This window comes from Eubalaena glacialis, chromosome Y, assembly GCF_028564815.1.
Source record: "Eubalaena glacialis isolate mEubGla1 chromosome Y, mEubGla1.1.hap2.+ XY, whole genome shotgun sequence".
Classification (NCBI taxonomy): Eukaryota; Metazoa; Chordata; class Mammalia; order Artiodactyla; family Balaenidae; genus Eubalaena; species Eubalaena glacialis.
Genome location: NC_083737.1, coordinates 1,386,577 through 1,407,345, shown reverse-complemented (window position 1 = coordinate 1,407,345; position 20,769 = coordinate 1,386,577). Strand labels below are relative to the sequence as shown.

Genomic DNA, 20,769 nt, shown 5'->3' with positions numbered 1-20,769 from the left:
ATAAAGAAGATGTGGCACATATATACAATGGAATGTTACTCAGCCATAAAAAGGAACGAAATTGAGTTATTTGTAGTGAGGTGGATGGACCTAGAGTCTGTCATACAGAGTGAAGTAAGTCAGAAAGAGAAAAACAAATACCGTATGCTAACACATATATATGGAATCTAAGAAAAAAAAAAAAAGGTCATGAAGGGGCTTCCCTGGTGGCGCAGTGGATGAGAATCTGCCTGCTAATGCAGGGGACGCGGGTTCGAGCCCTGGTCTGGGAAGATCCCACATGCCGCGGAGCAACTAGGCCCGTGAGCCACAACTACTGAGCCTGCGTGTCTGGAGCCTGTGCTCCACAACAAGAGAGGCCGCGATAGTGAGAGGCCTGCGCACCGCGATGAAGAGTGGCCCCCGCTTGCCACAACTAGAGAAAGCCCTCGCACAGAAACGAAGACCCAACATAGCAATCAATCAATCAATCAATCAATAAATCTTTAAAAAAAAAAAAAAAAAAGTCATGAAGAACATAGTGGCAAGACGGGAATAAAGACACAGACCTACTAGAGAATGGACTTGAGTATATGGGGAGGGGGAAGGGTAAGCTGTGACAAAGTGAGAGAGTGGCATGGACATATATACACTACCAAACATAAAATAGCTAGCTAGTGGGAAGCAGCCGCATAGCACAGGGAGATCAGCTCGGTGCTTTGTGACCACCTAGAGGGGTGGGATAGGGAGGGTGGGAGGGAGGGAGGCGTAAGAGGGAAGAGATATGGGAACATATGTATATGTATAACTAATTCACTTTGTTAGAAAGCAGAAACTAACACACCATTGTAAAGCAATTATACTCCAATAAAGATGTTAAAAAAAAAAAGGATACGCACTGAATGATGACATTATATAAATGTTAAAAGGCACACAGAAATACTTTATTTTGTTATATCTGTATGTGTGTTTGTGTATGCGTATGGATATGTGTTTATTACAGGCCAATTTCAGTACAATTGTTACCTTTGGGAAACGGGAGAGAGGGGGAATAAAAGAAGAGGAGCTTTCGATTTAAAATGTAATATTTTTGTGTGTTTTTTAAATGTCGGAGCAAATGTGCTAACTGCCAACAGTTAAATTAAGGTATGAAATATGAGGTTGTCCCTTTTAAGGCTGTCTGTATTTTTCTTTTTCCAGTATGGAAAAATACTGTGCAAGTAAATAGACTGTTTTCAAAAGGAAAGTTCATTCTGATAAAATAAAGCAATAAAAAAAAAAAAAAAGGGTGGGGTCGTGCCATAAAAAGAGAGATGTATGGACACGGATGCCTATCTCTCTGATACAGCATTCAGAACATGTCTGACCACCCACACACAACAAAATGAAAAAGAAAATGCATTATTATTATTCATGATTTCGCATTATCTGTGCCCAAACCTTATCAAGCTAACCCAAGAGGAAAAGCATCCAAAGAAGATCCATCACCAACAGTACCACCCCACCCACAGACACAACCAAACTACTGCAAGGCGGCATCTGTAACAACGTCTACACAATGGCACCTGCGTGTGGTTGGGCAGGTGTTATGTACAACAAAAACATGGAAGATCGGCAGTACAATGACAAAAATACAGTAACTTCCCAGCAGATGGCAAGAAAACACCTTGAGGAAATGGAGGCAAGTTTTGAACTCCTAGGAAGGTGCCAGTGGAAGAACTGGTGACACTTTATCTGAGGCCACTCCTGTTATTCTATAGCACACTATTCTATTTGTTTTTGTGATTTAATACCATCTGCCTTTCTTAAACCTTGTTTATTTGCACAGCTACTTGTTACTATCTTCTACTGTCTTACCCTTTAAACAGATATTCCATGAAGTCAGGGACCTATTCCGTTTGTTCACTTTCACATCTCAACCATCTAGCACAGATGCTGGCACCCACTAAATTCTCAATCAATACTGATGGCATAGACCCGAAAGCAACAGATGAAACATCTTCTATCCGGTCCTTCTAATGCATGTAAACATCTTGCAGATCACTGGTATTTTGAAATGTACATTAAAACTACATTGGTGCCATACCAACACTTAAATGACACTGTAAAAATAATACGGATGTCAGTGAATGAATTATTGCCTCTGAGCAAATGGGATAGATCAGTGTAAAACCTGAATTACAGAAAGATATTTAAGCAAAGTATTTCACCATATTGCATATGGAGTTGCTTCTAACTCCATATGCATTCATTTTTAATAGCAAGTTGATTATATTTTACTGACAGGGAGAGTACAGGCATTGTAAAACATAACAAATTATATTGTTGGTGTATAAAATAACAAATGACAATGAAATCAACTGTACTCGTTCATACAAAAATTGTATGAGCTTGTAATACTAAATTGTTCAAGACAGAATCTAGCCAACTGATTATATAATCACTGTTCAAAGGTGACCATGACCTATATAAGATATCAACTATTTACATATTTAAAGCTAAAGTCACTATTTGAAAACCCACAATGTGGCTGAAAAAATTACTTTTTGAGTTATATTATTAATTGAGTAAAGACTTCCATTATGGGATTACTATCACCATTTCAGTAGATATTTATAGATGAAATAAACTAAGGAATTTTTATTTATAGCCCTCTTACAGCAGGTAGTAAATTAATACATTAATAGAAAACTGCTGTGGTTTTGGAGTAGAAATTATTTCCGTGCAATGTTCTACAGCCATAAAGTTAGATAAAATATATTTAAGAACTTAGGCTGAGAGGAGAAATGAATATTTCAAACATAGTACTGATTATTTATTCTACCATGCCATATTTAAAGGGTGATTTTTTTTTTAATAAAGGCATTTTAAACACAAATTGAGAACTTCAGTGACTCTGATGTTCTAAAATTCGGTTAGAACAGTGTTTTCAGACTCTAGCTCCTGACTTGTTAGCAGCTGTGAAATCATTTAAATGTCATGACAGTATTTTTTAAGAAAATGTGATAAAAATATCAAAAAGAATTACATATAATGAGAGTATTGTCTTATGAAATTATTTTTAATTTTTTAATTTATGTATACATATGTGTATGTAAAATATATACATATACGTATTGGATCACCATATAAAGTAGGTCACATTCAAGAAAGGTTGGAAATTTACAGACTTCCCTGGTGGTGCAATGGTTAAGAATCTGCCTGCCAATGCAGGCGACATGGGTTCGAGCCCTGGTCCAGGAAGGTCCCACACACTGCGGAGCAACTAAGCCCGTGCACCACAACTACTGAGCCTGCGCTCTAGAGCCCACGAGCCACAACTACTGAAGCCCGTGTGCCTAGAGCCCGTGCTCTGCAACAAGAGACGCCACCGCAATGAGAAGCCCGCACACCGCAACGAAGACTAGCCCCCGCTCGCTGCAACTAGAGAAAGCCCCATGCAGCGACAAAGACCCAATGCAGCCTAAATTAATTAATTAATTTAAAAAAAACTCATTTACAAAAAAAAAAAGAGAGAGAGGTTGGAAATCTCTGAAGAGAATGGTGTACCAAGCATCACAATATATAGGTGGTTATAACGGGCAATCAAACAACCTTACTGTGTTTGGAAACAAGTTTTCAGATTGTAAAACCAGAAAACCCGTTCAAATTCAATCATGTATTCAGTTCTCAGCGTGCTAGGCAGGGATTTGCAAAGCTGCTAATCTGACAACACACTTGATAGTGAAACATGAGGAATGACAGTAGAGCAGCCCATACAATCTCCTTCAGCTTTAGTGTGTTAAAACTATCATATTCAAATGATGGTTCTCCTCATACTGCACGTAAATTTCAATGAAGCACCAAACCGCTCATTCGGAGACAAATGGTGAGTCTCTGTCTCTGTAACTGACAACCTAATTGAAATCCTTTTGTGTTTACCAACCTTTTAATGCTTTAGGAAGACAGATATCCTACCATAAAACAGTGCTTCCCTTCACAGGGATTTTTAAACACAAGACATTAAGAGAAAGATAATTTGCAAGGCTTCATCTACTTTTTCCCTAGCTGTTGAGGAGGAATTGATGCATTTTAACTATATCAACTATACTTGGGTAGCAAGTAGCAGACAGTGGCTCTGGCTATCTTAAAGTCAGAGAGAGGGAATTCCCTGGTGGTCCAGTGATGAGGATTCCGCCCTTACACTTTCACTGGATCGATCCCTGGTCAGGGAACTGAGTTCCCACAAGCCAGGTGGTTGCAGCCAAATAAGTACAGTCACAGAGAGAGTGCACTCAAAGGACATGACCAGGCGGCTCCCACAGTCAGCAGTGGTGGAGGCCCGGGGTTCTGAACAGTGCCAAGGCTTGACTGTCTTGCATCAGGTTGGCTGTCCCAGAGCACTGCTCCTGCCCTGTGCTTCAGGATACCCGCCTGTGGCTGTGTCACTGCTCCTCAGCTAAGTCTCACTCCGCTCACTCATTCTCCATCACGCACTCTCTCTGCTTCCACCCACACCTCTGGTGATCAGAGCCCGTCCTCCAGCGCAATGACCCAAATGTTCAGTCCTGACTGATCTGTACTCTCGCTTCTGCCATAGACAGTCGCCGTAGTTTTCCACTAACTAGTCCACTAGTGATGGTAGTAGAGGGGATACCCAAGGGAATTACCTGGGTTTCATGGACATTCCTCCCTCCCCTCATGGTACAGCAGCAAATCTATCTCCCTTTGAGCTACAGATGGCATGTCTATGTCCCCGGACAAAAAAACCATAGGTTGAAATCCTAACCCCTAAGATGATGGTAACAGGAAGTGGGGCCTTTGGGAGATGGTTAGATCATAAGGGTGGAGCCCTTATGAATGGGATTAGTGTCCTTAAGAAAGGACCTGGAAAGCCCCTTCCACCATGTGAAGACACTGAATCGGCCAGTGCCTTGATCCTGGACTTCCTAGTCTTTAGAACAGGGAGCAATGTCTGTGGTTTTCTGTTACAGCAGCCTGAATGGACGAAGATGCCTTGCTAGGGGTGACGACATCCTCCGTCTACTACCATTGCTTGTGTGCATCCCGTGCAAGGAGCCATCAGAAGTGGCAGCGAAATGCATCCCTTCCCTCGTCTGTGCTTCCAACAAACTACCTTTACCTTATTTCAAGATCAAGTTGGATATGCTATTATGAGTTGTGCAAGACTGCATATTCAGAGATGCTTTCTATATATAACAAGGAAAAGATTGAATCCTATTCTTGCCCCTCTTGAAGTCCGTCAAGAGAAAGGGATATTAAAAAAAAAAAAAAAGAGAGAGCAGGAGAATTATCCCGAGGGGACACATGTGAGGATACATAACTATACGTATTAGCATTTAGTCAGCAAAGCTTTGAGTTGTGTCAATAGGGGCAAAATTAAGTGCAGAGCTGAGCAATTACGTGAAGTCAGCCCACCTAAACTGTCAATCTGTGAACAATGATGATAACTACTTTTAACAGTACTATAATATAAAGTTATAATGAAATAATAATACTGTTACTCTTATATAATAGCAATTATTATCATTACTGAAGTTTATCCACTTTTCCTCATCTGCAGTAATTGCTTTTCCTCCTGCTTCAAGTTATGTGGATAATTACTTCAAATTTCAGTTTTATTTTGCTATAGTGTAGACATAACTCAGGCCAGAAAAACCTCAAAACCTGAATTTCCCTAATGATTGGTTCCTCAACTGTAAAAGTAATGCCCTAGATTCAGAAACATTTCTATGACTTTTATATATATATATATATATATATATATATAAATTATATATATATAATAAAATATAAATATATATATATATATATATATATAAAAGTAATCATATGTATGTGTTTTAGTCATCAGGAAAAAAAGCAGCATAAATGAAATGTGTCCATGTTAACTGCCCATGTCTGTTTAGAATCATAATTCAATGCTCAGAGCCTCACGGCTCTTTCTTTGCAAGCTTCTCGTATGCACACACAATGCCCCATATTGGGAAACCAGAATGTAAGAGAGTTTTGTGGGTTTTTTTAAAATATACTGCTTGGTCCTTTCGCACATTATTTAACTTCAAAACCAAATCTATTTTCTCTAATTGTCAGTGGAAGCAGTGGGTTACCATAGTTACAAAGTAAAGAGTGTTACTGAAAAGAAGAAAAGACTAGTGAAATTTTAAATGACAGATTCAAAGACATTAGGAAATTACCCCAACAGGGAAATGGGCACTTATTCAAGCTGCCAGTCACAGTAATTACCGAGCAAACCTATCCGGATCTGGGTCAGAAAGTCTCTTCAGACGTTGCATACACCAGGGCTGCAGCGCTTTGAAGGGCTGGTCCCAATGACATGGGCACCCTGTCGTTAGCGCCCGTTTCTGTTGCTGTAGCTGCAGGAGGACGCACTGTAACCTCCACGCAGCATGGGCTGTGACGGGCCTCAGGTGAGGAGCTGGCCGAGCACACCTGGACGACACTGATGCTACAGGTGAGGTGCTGTATCACGGTGCCACGTCTCCCAGGTGTGAGAAAGTTGCTGCCCTGCACACCCATCTTTCGACCATCTTACAGGGTTTTTCAAGGCAAGTACCATCCACTCACATGGTCAAAGATATATGTCGAAGGTACGATATAGTTTTTAAAAGTCTAACATATGAAGGTTTGTTTTTGCTCAGGGGAAGGAATCGATAAGTAATTTATTGAAATAGCATACAAATAGATTATTCACATAAAATAACAGGTAAGGGGAAAATCTAGTGAATAAACAGATGGAAGAACAGAGAATCCATCCACTTCAAGTCACTTATGAGAACAACATATTAAGATTTAACTACATGTTTGCTAGAGTAGGAAAAACACACGCCCCCAAGAAATGTCACTACTCTCCGAGTCCTGGCATGACTCGTAAGAAAACAAGCAGTAGTTGGTGTTTCTGTGCTAAAAGTTGTGTATTTTGGGCTTCTAAGAACCATAAAATTGACTTAAAGAATGGTTTCAAACGGTAAAAAGAGAAATGCAAAACAATTAAAGACGTGCAGTTAAACTGGTTTGTGTCTCACTGCTTCATAGTAATTAAGAGTTCATGCTTGGGAAAGCGCCATAAAAACAATTTAAGATTTAAGACGGGTGTACATGAGTCAGTGTAAACCTACACACGAGTCCTCAAGTGACGGGACAACTACTCAAAAAATGAAAGGGCTTCCCTGGTGGCACAGTGGTTGAGAATCTGCCTGCTAATGCAGGGGACACGGGTTCAAGCCCTGGTCCGGGAAGATCCCACATGCTGCGGAGCAACTGGGCCCGTGAGCCACAACTACTGAGCCTGCGCGTCTGGAGCCTGTGCTCCGCGACAAGAGAGGCCGCGACAGTGAGAGGCCCGTGCACCGCGATGAAGAGTGGCCCCCGCTTGCCACAACTAGAGAAAGCCCTTGCACAGAAACGAAGACCCAACACAGCCATAAATAAATAAATAAATAAGTAAATTTAAAAATGGAAGACCTGGGGTCAGTATAGCATGATTTAAAAATAATGAAGGAATGATGATTCTGGATTGAATTGTTATTTGCTAGGCTACTTGGTTGGCTTGGCTCTTCGTGTCTAGTAGTATTTTATCCATTTAAGTTCTTAGCGGACCTATGTCCGGTACACAGAGTAATGGCTGAACACTTGGTGAAGTATGGCCTTGAAGGAATCGGGAGAGAAAGACAGAGAAACCAGGACAGAGAAAGAGCTGGGGAGATGATAAGGACAGAGAATATTAACAACAGGGAGGCGTCAGAAGAGCCTGACTATCACATTAGCTGGCGAGCAGGTTTACGGAGGACGAGGACTAAGGAAGACGTACCTAACTGCAAACTCTGGGCTTCTGGTTACTCTCTGCTATTCACCTTTCTACCTCCACACCAGGAACAACTGTACACACCTAGGAAAAGCAAGCCTTCGTTGCTCCACCCCTTCTTAAAGGCCTTTCACGATGCTGACTATTTCTCACATCCTTCCTGGCCCACCTGAGAGGGAGTGGGGTGCAGCCTGAGAACATGCTTCCTTCCGTTCTGGAACTACAGGACACTGGTATCTCCTGGAAACACCCGTGCTTCACGTCTAAAGGGTGCTGCCACATTATCCCTGCAGAGAATGTGTACAGCACGACCCTCATTTTCAACATTCCATGGTTTCCCCAGAGAACCCCCTACATTTCCAACGGGCTTTCAAAGGATGTGATGGTTCTCTAAAAACGATTCCTTATCACCTGAGTGTAACCACCTTAATGACGTTGCCAAATTCAACCAAAATGCCTCATTTCCTTGCACCAAGTAATGATTTAAATATTAAAAATTACAAATATTACAAAAACTAATAACAAAACAGATAGAGAGTTATGATAGGCTTTTAAAAAAGGATTTAATTAGAAACCTCCATCAAGAATGGTCTGAAATGTGTTTTGCATTGTAAAGTTTTAAGCGTTGTATTCAAACCAACTTTCTTTAAGTAAAAACTTGATGGTGTCATCAAAGCCACGATGATATAGTGATTCCATTATCGTCTTGCTTGGTGGGAAAAGGGCTTGGTGAAGCCTCACGGAGTTTGCCATGGACAGCTAGGACAGAAAGACAAATGGGAGCTGGAGGATATTACAGTACAGGTAAAGGGACATCATCTCTGTAACCTGAGCTTTCTTATCATAGATACTATTAGCAATTAAAAAAAAATCAGGAGGAAGAAAATTAAATTTAAAAATTCACCCCCACCCATACACTGCATGAGGGTTTTTCAGCCTGGGTACCACCGACGTTTTGGGCCAGATGCTTCTCTGTGGTGGGATCTGTCCTGGGCACTGTAGGATGCTAAGCGGCACCCCTGGGCTCTACCCACTAGATTCTAGCACACATCCCAGATGTGATGGCCAAAACTGTCTCCAGACGCTGCCCGTGTCTCCTGCGTATAATGTCACCTCCTGTTGAGAACTATTCGACTAGATTAAGGGAATCCACATTTTTATCTAAGTTATTCTGTTAGGTCCTAAGTTTTTCTCTGATGTTTTTACCTACTTAATTCCTGCCATCTTTTAAAACAACTCAATGATCTAATTTAAAAGTGCACTGAAATCCTGCCCAGTATATTGACCTGAAAAATAAGTGAAGAAACGGAAAATGTTTCACAAATAGACTGTTGATAGTAACAGTCATGTCCATATGCATGACACATGTAGATTATTTAAAATATTTATGCAATTTGTACATAAAACTGAGTTGCCAAAGTTTTGGAAGCATGTGGAAAGTTTTCGGAGATGAGGAGTCTTCACTTATCAGTGAACATCATTACTCACCAGTATGTCCTGCTTGGTGATGGTCACATAGAAATCCAGCTGCCCTTTGCCCTGCGGGGAGATGTCCATTCGCCCGCTGAATGGTGAGATGGTCACTGTCCGGCCTACGGGCAGGAGGGGCAGGCTGTTGGTAAAGCCTCCGTCTACCCACTTCTGTGGAAAGCACACCCCTCATCAGCACCTGTCGACAACATCCCTCCCATGTGAAGAAAATGAGCATGCATTTCCCCATCAGGACTCCTTCCCTCTAACAATGCATGCCTTGGGAACGCCCTTAACTCACGATTTATGAGGACCCGTCAGATTAGATTTGTTTTGGAAGCAAAGCAAATCTTTGTATGCATATCATTAACCCATATAATAAGAACCCTGAACGGAATCAGGAAGTCTCTCCAATTGTTTAAAAGCTTTAAGAAGATCATTTCACGTAAGAAGTACCTAAATTTCTACTGACGACGGTGCTTGCATAAGAAGCCATGTGTAATTAGGCTGCGATTCATTGTCTCGTCAGAATGCAAAGCCAAGTTTACTCTGACACGGAGCAAACCGTCCCCGAGACAGGAGGTTGTGCTGCGTGGCCTGTGGGATCTGAGTTCCCCGACTAGGGATGGAACCTGTGGCCCCCTGCAGTGGAAGCGCAGAGTCTTAACCACTGGACTGCCAGGGAAGTCCCAGGAGGCTCTACTTTTATCCTAAGAACTGGAAATCGGCATTTTCTGTAGCAAACTTAAAAATAAATAGAACCGCCAGAAACCCTTCCATTTCCAAAGCAGTTCCTGAGTATGTAAGGTCTTCAAGCCTTGAAGAATGGGGGAGGAGGGGTGCTGTGTTAAACAGCAACAGTACTCAGAAGAGATTCTGTACTTTCAGATGCAAGCCCGAAGGAAAGGCATGGACAGAGCAGGTCAGAGAAGCTTCTAGAGGCTTGTGCAGAATTGTACACTGGGAAAGGACTGAAGAAACACAAAGATAATACTCCTTACACTGTTTCAAGGCAAAAGAGTCTCCATCTGTCCTTGAGCCCACATGTTAACAGTATCAGCTCTAACAATAAATAAATAAGCAAACATGCAACACTGAAGTTCAAATGCTCCCAGCTGTATCTGAATTGGAAATACCCTGCAGGTGATGTGAGAAAAAAAAGGGGTGGGCTGGAAATTGTGGAGAATGCCGCACAGAAGAATCTTCTGTGGAGAAAGCAAGAAGGTGAGGCAAGGAGCAAGAAACCAGTTAGAATAAAGCATCCTGGGACTTCCCTGGTGGCGCAGTGGTTAAGAATCCACCTGCCAATGCAGGGGACATGGGTTTGATCCCTAGTCCAGGAAGATCCCACATGCCGTGGAGCAACTAAGCCCGTGCGCCACAACTACTGAGCCCATGTGCCACAACTACTGAAGCCCATGTGCTGCAACTACTGAAGCCCGTGAGCCACAACTACTGAGCCCACGCACCACAACGAAGAGTAGCCACCACAATGAGAAGCCCGCGCACCACAACGAAGAGTAGCCCCTGCTCCCCGGAACTAGAGAAAGCCCACAACCAGCAACGAAGATCCAACACAGCCAAAAATTTAAAAAATAAAAAAATAAAATAAAGCATCGTTAACTCATTTAAAACTGTTCATTCCTCTTTTCTAACATGTCTTTTTTTAAATGTCTTTCTTGTTTTCATTTCTAGAGCTGATTACTAAATGATCAGTACTGCATTGTTTACAAAGGCCTCAGCCAGCCACCAACTCCCCCCACAAGGAATAAAAGTAAGTAAATAAAAGGTGAAAATGTGTTGAAAATTTCTGTTGAGGGAACTGCATTTTGGTGGAGGAGAAAACATAAATAGATTAAAATGAACCTGACCTAGATAATTCGCTTATTGTCATTATTTTTAAAAGAACAAAACACATATAATTATGTTTATTATAGAGCACACATATGTGTTTGTGTATAATATGTGTATGTGGAAATATGCATACATATATACACACGCACATGACCATACAAACACAGTCTAAAAAGGGGAGGTTTGTAGTGAGAAGGCCCCCAGATATCTGGTTCTGTGCCTTACTGTCCTGGAACTTTTTTTTTCTTCCCTGATTGCTCTGGGTGTAGATACCAATTTCTGGAATAGGATAATACCTAGAGAGAAAACAAAAAGACACCTTCCAAAATTACCTTTCTTATCCTCTGTAGACTATCTCACCAATGATGTAAAAATTCATATAGGTTTCATCAAGGGAAATTAAAAATATGTACCTAGGGTCATATAACTTAACTGAGAGCTCACCTGATTTATTCAACTTAAGGAAAAGAAGGGCAGTCTGGCTCATTAAATTGCAAAGTGTTCTAATCTACCATAGGGCTAATGACTGAGGTTTCAGGGAACTGAAAATCTTTTTTTCCAAGTTTCGTTCGCTCTTGTTAGTTTATTCTGATTGGATAAATGACTAGGGAAAACATATAGCTTATCAAATGACTTGATTCAGTTCTCAGCATTACTGACTCCTCTGTCACCAAAACCCCACGAGCTTAGATGTCCTAAATGCAGTGCATCTTACTGCTGGTTCATGCTCTCCTGAGCTGTATCACTTCCAACAACCACACACACACACACTCGGGCACTCAGATTCTAGCAAAACTTCTGGAAACGACACCAACAGCAGCCAACATTCCTCTGTGTAAATATACTGCGTGTGCTACAGACGGTTTAAAATTCTGCACTTTATGTACTCCTGGCCATGATTCTCTGACTGTTTGCAATATATTCCTCCAGGTCAGTCCCCCATTCCCACCTCATGGACAGCACTCCATAAGCTGGGAACTACTGCCATGAGTCCTAGGATTCCAAAATTTTCCTCATGGGTCTTCCCAGGGTGGTTTTGCCCTGTGTTGGTTAGTTTCAGTGCCTAGCACCATCATCCTCAAAGGAAAGGGAAGGCCCAATATGTTAATAAAAAAGAAAAAAAAAAATTCCCGGGCAAAATGTGTTTCAAAGATCAAACTTGCTTCTGTCCCCACAGTTGCTGTCACTTGTCCTAATACCCTTTATTCCCATCTCTGACCATATTCTAAACGTGCTCCACTGCCTAAGCCCACTGCCTAAGCCCAGAGAGTTGTGAAGACACAACTGCTCAGTAGAGAAGAAAATCTTGTGCCCCGTGGTGGGGAAGGGGGTCTAGTGTGACTGTCCTCTGAGGGTGACAGCACTGGAAACCGGAGCTAATGCAGTTATTCTAAAGGGTAACGGCACCTGTCACACCCAAGCCCGGCAGGGTATTCATCTGTCAGTAAGCGTCAACCTCTGCCTTACACATGACATGTTATGGGTACATGCGAGGCTCACGAATTCCAGCGACTCTTGTTATATAATTAAAGAGGAAACTTTAAAACCCGAGGTGGTCACTTCAGCCGAAAGGGCTTATTTCTTCATTAGCAAGTCCTTCCACAACACCCAGTGTGTGGCTGGATGTGCATTCCACGCTGCGATGTGCTCACGATAGAACCGCGATGCAGGGCTGAATTTGCTTTAAGTGTATTTTGCTCAGAAACCAAGTCAACAAAAAATACTTTTGTCAGAAAGACAAATACCATATGATATCACTTACATGTGGAACCTAAAATGTGACACAAATGAACTTATCTACAAAACAGAAACAGACTCACAGACATAGAGAACAGACTTGTGTTTGCCAGGGGGAAGGGGGGTGGGGGAGGGAGGAATTGGGAGTTCGGGGTTAGCAGATGCAAACTATTATATAGAGAATGGATAAACAACAAGGCCCTACTGCAGAGCACAGGGCACTATAGTCAACATCCTGTGATAAAGAGTAATGGAAAACAATATGAAAAAGAATGTATATATGTGTATAACTGAGTCACTGTGCTGTGCAGCAGAAATTAAACACAACACTGTAAATCAACTATACTTCAATAAAATAAATTTTTAAAGTACTTTTTTTGGAAGACTGAATGAGACATTTATATCTATAATTATTATAAATACCATGGCACAGGGCCTAATGGTTTATTAAACAGCCTCTCATGTATCATTTAATTTGATCTTTACTATGACCCTATTGGGTAGGAGGGTCATGCTAGTAGTATGTTCAGTTTCCTCATTTTACAGAAAAGGAGATTGATGCTGGCAGGGTTACTTGTTCTAGGTCAGGGGTTGGGCAACCACCTGCTTCGGGAAATGAAATTTTATTGGCACCCAGCCATGACATTTCCCACTTCACAGAGCTTTCCCACAAAACAGCAAAGTTGAGGGGTTGTGCTGATACAGACAGTATGTCCCACAATGCAGAGAGTAGTTAGCATCTGATACTTTCAGAAAATATTTGCTTGAAGTCAGTCAGAAAAAGAAAGATAAATACCATATGATACCGTTTATATGTGGAATCTAAAATCTGACACAAATGAACTTATCTACGAAACAGAAACAGACCCCCAGACACAGAGAACAGACTTGTGGTTGCCAAGGGGGAGCGGGGGAGGGAGAGGGATGGGCTGGGAGTTCGGGGTTAGCAGATGCAAACTATTATGTATAGGATGGATGAACAACAAGGTCCTACTGTACAGCACAGGGAACTATATCCAACCTCCTGGGATAAAACAGAGTGGAAAAGAATATGAAAAAAGAATGTCTCTGTGTATAACTGAGTCACTTTGCTGTACAGAAGAGATTGGCACAAGACTGTAAATCAACTTTGCTTCAATTGAAAAAAAAAAAGAAAATATTTGCCAGCCCTGCTGGAAAGCACACTGGCAAAAGGGGTGGAGCTGGTCCATTCACTCCACACTCACTGTTCTTCCTCACACACTGTAAGATACAGTGGAGGCGGGGAACACCAGAACTGTTTCTGCAGGGCTGGGGGGAAGCGGACCAGGGGAAGTGAAGGAGGTTTGAAAAAAAAAATTTTAGTTACAGACATACCTTGTTTGCTGTCATGATACAGAGAACAAACAGTCACGCCTACAGAAGGTTCTTGGGCATGACTCAAAACAGAGTGGGGAGAGGAGGGAAAGGGAGGAGTGGGGAGAGGGGAGAGGGAGGAAGGGGGAGGGGAGAAGGGGGAGAGGGAGGAAGGGGGAGTAGGGAGAGGGAGGAAGGGGGAGGGGTGAGAGGGTGGAAGCACGGAGGGGTGAGAGGGAGGAAGGGGGAGGGGGAGAGGGACAAAGGGGGAGGGGGAGAGGAGGAAGGGGGAGGGGAGAGGGAGGAAGGGGGAGAAGGGAGAGGGAGGGAGGGAGGAAGGGGAGGAGGAGAGGGAGAAAGTGGGGGGGTGAGGGTGAGAGGGAGGAAGGAGGGAGGGGTGAGGGGGAGAGGGTGGGGGGGAGAGGGAGAAAGGGGGAGGGGTAGAAGGGAGAGGGAGCGTGTTTATGTCAAATAGATACCCACCCCCCAGGACACAGGTCAGAATCTACCATTTGGGATGAAGAAACACAGGAGGGGACAAGAGACATAGGAGATTTTTTAATGAAAGGGTGACAGGTTAAAATAAATAAAATTTTAAAAATTAAGAACTGGTTGAGAAAACCTGCAGTACTGACTTGTACTAAATAATGATTTTTGGTAAATTTCTGCCTTAATTTTTGGATTTCTGAAGGTTGCTCAAAAATGGTGATTCTATATACCCAACTTTCAGGAAACTCTAGCAGTTGAAATTCTACAAGTGCTATTTATTAATAGAAGATGTTCCCTGGAAAACTAACCTATTTTTTCAAAAATCAAATAGACATGCAGAATTTAAAAAGCCGATGAAAAATAAGAGCTTCTATTTCAGCATAGCTGTAAATTGATAACCAGAGTTCCATCAAGCCAAATCTAGCTGGTCGCCCAGCCAGCCACCACCGTTTGCTATGACAGTGATTGAGCTATGTATCCTCGTGACATGTCTAAATCATGAAGAAATAGAAGCCAAAGGACTGTAGTAATAATTGTATATAAATACATAGTAACAGAGTATTCTACAGTTCTCTTTCCCACAGATATGCCAATAATGAAAAGATTAATAATTCATAACCCATGCAAAAGGCTCAATGACTAGAATACAATGATAAATATTCTCTATACAATACACTGTTAAAATGTTACTTGAAATCTAACTCAGAGCAAAAAACAAACCTATAGCTCTTCTTGTGATCTGCATGTATCAGTTCCAGAGATTAAAATATCAAAATAACAACAAAATAGTCACTTGCCAACACTAATGCTATGTCTTAAAATGAAACAAAAAAACAAACAAACAAAAAACTGATCAGGGATCTCCCGGGTGGTCCAGTGGGTAAGACTCCGAGCTCCCAATGCAGGGTGCCCGGGTTTGATCCCTGGTCAGGGAACTAGATCCCACATGCCACAACTAAGAGTTAGCATGCTGCAACTAAAAAGATCCCGCGTGCTGCAACTAAGACCCGGCAAAGCCTAAATAAATAAATAAATAAATATTAAAAAACAAAAACAAAAACTGATCAGTTAAGAGCTCCTCTTGAAAATCCTTATTCTTGTTCCACACTGATGACCAGAACCTGTGAAAACGTGGTCTGAAAGTAGGCACATTCCCACAGCTTATTCAATCACTGGAAAGAGGCCACGTACATTGAAGGAACATCCACTGGTAAAAATGATAAGACTGAACTTCAATGTATTTCCATTTATTCATTTATTCAATTGTTAATGAATATCTAGTATAAGTAGTGTGCTAAAAACAGTCTCCTAAGATAAAGCCAGAGAAAGCTACAAAAACTTTTTAAAAAATTAGGAAAACCAGTGACTTCCGTGGTGGTGCAGGGGTTAAGAATCTGCCTGCCAGTGCAGGGGACACGGGTTCGAGCCCTGGTCCGGGAAGATCCCACATGCCGTGGAGCAACAAAGCCCGTGCGGCACAACTACTGAGCCAGCGCACCACAACTACTGAAGCCCGCGTGCCTAGAGCCCGTGCTCTGTAACAAGAGAAGCCACTGCAATAAGAAGCCCACACACCACAGCGAAGAGTAGCCCCCGCTCACCGCAACTAGAGAAAGCCCGCACACAGCAACGAAGACCCAACACAGCCAAAAATAAATAAATAAAATTTAAAAATTAATTAATTAATTAATTTTAAAAATTCAAAAAATAAAAAATTAGGAAAACCAAGCCATTTTCCAAGATGTACCACTTCAAACAACTGGTAGACAGTTTAGGAAGGAATCATGCTGTTATTTACTGTGGCTTAAGTCAATTTTAAGTCTTTTGAAAGTATGAAACTTCTACGTGATTAATAAAAGATTTTTTTCAATAAAAATATCAGGTCCACAAATAAGTATTAGTAAAACCCAGTATGTTCCATAGCTAAGTGACACCGGACGTGGAGATGAGTGGTCAGCGGGTTGAACAGGAGCTGCACGCAGAAGCAGCTCAGGACACCTGTGGCTCCGCCTCAGACCCAAGTGATGCTGAGCTCTCTCTGCCCCCCTGCTGCTGCAACCGCCATCGCTTCAGAAAAACCACCAAGGCCAACCAGCAAATCAAAACCTGACCTCCACAAAAGCATCAAAACCCAGAACAGGAGAAAGCGTGACACAAAGTTTTATGGAATTAGGAAAAGCTCACACCCACAGCAAAACACTGCATTTAAAGCAAAGTTCGCATTTCCCTGAACATGGAGCGATTCTACAGACTAACCTGGTCTAGAAAGCGTATTCAGCTGAGGGAGGGGAGGGGGCTGACAGAGTCCATAGCAAGCACACAAGGGCACTGACAAGTCGCCACTGTGTGGCTGTAGACACGAAGCAAGGTCTCCGAGGAGTACACTGCCAATCACTGTGTGCACGGGGGCCCCCCTTCCTGGGCTTCATTAAACACCCAAGGTAAACCGAACGCTCTCTGGAGACATTAGGTTCTATTCAACAAGTAATTATGACGTGCCAACTGTGCACAGATGTCAGTCATCAGCAAGACCGTGTCCCGCCTCCCAAGGTCCCTTTTTTCTCATACCTCAGGTGCTGTGTTCCCTGTTTAATGGAGGCTGCCCTTTCATGTTCCTATCTAAGTATTCAATCACATGGCAGGAAATTCAACTGAGAACATCTCACCCTTTAACTATTCCTAGGCTTCCGGTCATACACCTGGAGCAGTGCGGATGGGGCGGGATAGAAATAAAATAAGGGAGATGTTTTTTTTTTAAAGGAATGACCATGGCAAAGTAAAGCAAGAGGCACAGCACAGATGCAAACATTAGAGATCATCCTGGGAAAGTTGCCCCCTTACTAAGCTTGGTGACCTCAGTGAAGTGAATGAATGTTTCTACAACTCAATTTCCTCATCTGTAAAATATGGGGGTAATAATCCCTACAGGACATGGGAGTGGACTCTAATGCATCCAATAGAAAGCAATAAAAACAGGAAGTTTTACTTTTCCTGGTAAAAGAAATACAGAAGGTGGACTGGTAAGGTCCCCCTCCTCAAGTCACTCAGGGCCCAGGTCTTTCCATCTCATTATTTGTCTCTATCTAGGGTGTGATCTGTGACCTCAGGATCCATAACAGCTGCCAGAGCTCTGGTCATCACATCTAAGTTCCAGGCAGCAGGAAAGAAAGCAAGGTACACAACCTCCCTTACTGTAAGTCCCACAGTAATTCGGCCTACCTCTCACTGCCAGCACATAAGGGGATGGCCACACCTGGCTGCAAGGGAAGCTGGAGAATATGGCCTTTTAGCTACACAGTAACAGGCCCAGAAAAAAACTGGGTTTCTGTTACTAAGGAAGAAGAGGACAGTATATGTTGGAAGAAACTAGGAGCCATTACCACCCGCACCTCCTTCATAATACAGTTATTACTATTTAAACACGGGAAATGTTCAGCATAGTCTTAGAATATACTAGGCTTCTGGGACTCAGCTCTGTTCTAGCCTGGATTCCATCCCCGCCCCCCGCCCCCCATCTCCTTTCCATCACTTCCTTACTATACCTACATCCTACGTTCTCAGTCACCACCTCTTAATTTATCCATCACAACAGCAATTCTGTTGATTCTTGGATTCTGAATCCCCTTTTCATGATCATATACAATCTCAAGAAACACCTGAGCATTTTGCATATTTTTTTCTACCATTTAGACATTTCTGTCATGATTATATATTATCAAGCAATAGCATGAAGTAAAATCATTACATTTCATATCATAAAATTAAAGTTCATAACCATAATGTAAAGTTGATTTTGATAGCATCTGTATTCGAAATTTATACGTAAAAATAAATGTTGATTTTTTTATGGCTCTAAGAGAAAATGCTACTTAACTTACTTTAAAATCATTATGTAAAGGGGGATACCTCTCAAATTTTCAAATAACAGCAAAGATCATACTCCTTGGCAAGTGAGTATCTGCTAGCTCTGAGACGCAGTATCCAAAATAGGAAAAAAAACCCCCAAAACAACAACAATAAAAAAACACCTGGGTTTCCATGAGCTTATGTTTATTTTATGCTGCTAAAAAATTCAATATATATTATGTTTCTACTTGGTCACAAAGAGGGTTTTAGCCTACGGCATGTAAGCCCATCGCTGCAAATAACACACTGTATGCATATAGGTAATAAACAGAGTCCAAGTTGGACCTGATGGCCCACTCTTAGGCTCTCCATCTACATGGCCTCATGCAGTTACTCAGCCTCATCCCCCTCATCTGCCCGTTTGAGACAACCATCCCAGGGCAGACTGCTTTGGGCCAAGAATCCTATGAGAAGCACAGAAAAGGGCGGGAATGACCAGGAAAACTCAGAGAAAGAAAATCACAAGGCCTGACAAGGTCAGAACACAGACGGATCCCCAATCACATTAGCTAAGAGATTTGCAAAAGTCAATTCCTTGGTTGTAAGATCATGCATTCACTGAGCACAGGCCCTTTGCTGGGCCTTCAAAGTGAAAGAATGAATGACAGTTATTAAACACTTTTCCTGTACACATTTATGAATGAATACATACATATCATGTATATATAAAACAAATGGCATTAATCATCCATGAATATGTGCCTGATCTTGAGTAGGTGTTAAAGAGACAGTGTATTTGATGACAAAGTACGTGTCTCTGGTGTGGGTTAAATAGATACAGTATTTGGTTCTGAGATGCATATCTCCGGTTTATGTATTACATAGCTACTGTGTTTCATCACACAACTTTTAACTCTGGTGTGTGTTGAATAGATACTGTGTCAGGTTATCGGTGTGTGTGTAGGTGTGCAGGCGATAGGGCACCACAGCACCTGCACTTGATTTTTTTTTGTTTTTTCTGCTAAACAGAAACAAAACTATGGGGAAACAAGGCATACAAATGGAGTTGGAGCCACCAGAATAATAATAAAATTGGATCTTTCAAAGGAAACGTATGAACACGGGATTTACTGATCATTTGTCAGTCGTAAGCATCTTACCTGCCCTTTGTATTCCACGGGCTTTAGTCCTGCGTAAACGGGCACGAAGCTGCTGGCTAACAGGACCTAGACGGATAAAGAAACAGCTTGTGAAAGGACGCATTAACATTCCTACGATATAGTTCGTGTCACCTACTATGAAATTAAAATTGTTTACACGTACAAAAATTTACTATAAAAATGAAATAAGTTCCATGTATTTCAAGTGCACAGTGGGACACACTTAAATAGAAGATAACATTTACTGATATCGGAAAAGACCTTAAAGAGATATGCACAATACATTGTTCTCCAACTCCATCCACTTCACCTGAGTAATACTGGCACTTTAATTGTAGACAGCCAAGTCATTACAAAATTAAAGTCCAGGTAAGTCTAAATTCCTGGGTGTGTACAGGTTGCAAGTAAGTTATTTACGATGTTCTATCCTACACTGTAAGAATTATTTGAAAGTTTCACTTTATCTTCCAGAGAAACAAACCCCTCTGGTTATTACAGCTCAGGGGATGTTTTCATTTATGTCACCAGAATGTAGCACATTTCATGGGCTAGTTACATGGCCTGGATATGTAATGAGACACTGGCAGGGAGGGGCGCCAATTATACTTTATCTTCCATTTAAAAAGTCGAAAAAGATTGCCATTTAAATATTACCATTTCTTCCCACAGAAGAAGCTGAGCTCTGGGAGCTTTTCTGACATGTACAAGTTTATTCTGCAATGCAGTTTTCAAATCGCTAGTGTTCTATTTGGAAAGATACAGTATTAGATATGGAATACTTAAGCTCCAATCCTTCAATTGATAATTGAAGACTCCATGGCTGTTTGTTGTCAAAGAGTCCACGAGATTTTTTTTCCAAGTAGATATTATTCAGAACTGGATTATGGTCCCCAAAATGATTTGTACATCATCCACTTAGAATTCTTTAGAAATCAGAGGGCATTTACCCCAAAGAAAGAATGCTATGTAAGTATGATTTTTGAGGTCCGCTCTCAAAACCCATCAATCCCACTACTGGGCATATACCCAGAGAAAACCATAATTCAAAAAGACACATGCACCCCAGTGTTCATT

General features: G+C 41.7%; 1 protein-coding gene across 5 annotated transcripts in view; it reads right to left on the bottom strand.

The window, feature by feature from the left end:
- Nucleotides 1-20,769, bottom strand: part of LOC133082913 (patatin-like phospholipase domain-containing protein 4) — a 72,953-nt gene that overhangs the window by 29,493 nt on the left and 22,691 nt on the right. For 4 of the 5 annotated variants that reach the window (XM_061179601.1, XM_061179599.1, XM_061179597.1 and 1 more), the window contains 3 exons: nucleotides 19,696-19,761; nucleotides 9,293-9,445; nucleotides 8,384-8,563 (listed from right to left, as the gene is read on the bottom strand). In XM_061179601.1, coding sequence (XP_061035584.1) covers nucleotides 8,423-8,563; nucleotides 9,293-9,445; nucleotides 19,696-19,761 — 360 coding nt within the window. In that variant the 3' untranslated portion in view covers nucleotides 8,384-8,422. Of the gene's footprint in view, nucleotides 1-8,383; nucleotides 8,564-9,292; nucleotides 9,446-19,695; nucleotides 19,762-20,769 lie in introns of those variants that run through there. The other variant, XM_061179600.1, reaches the window with a different exon arrangement.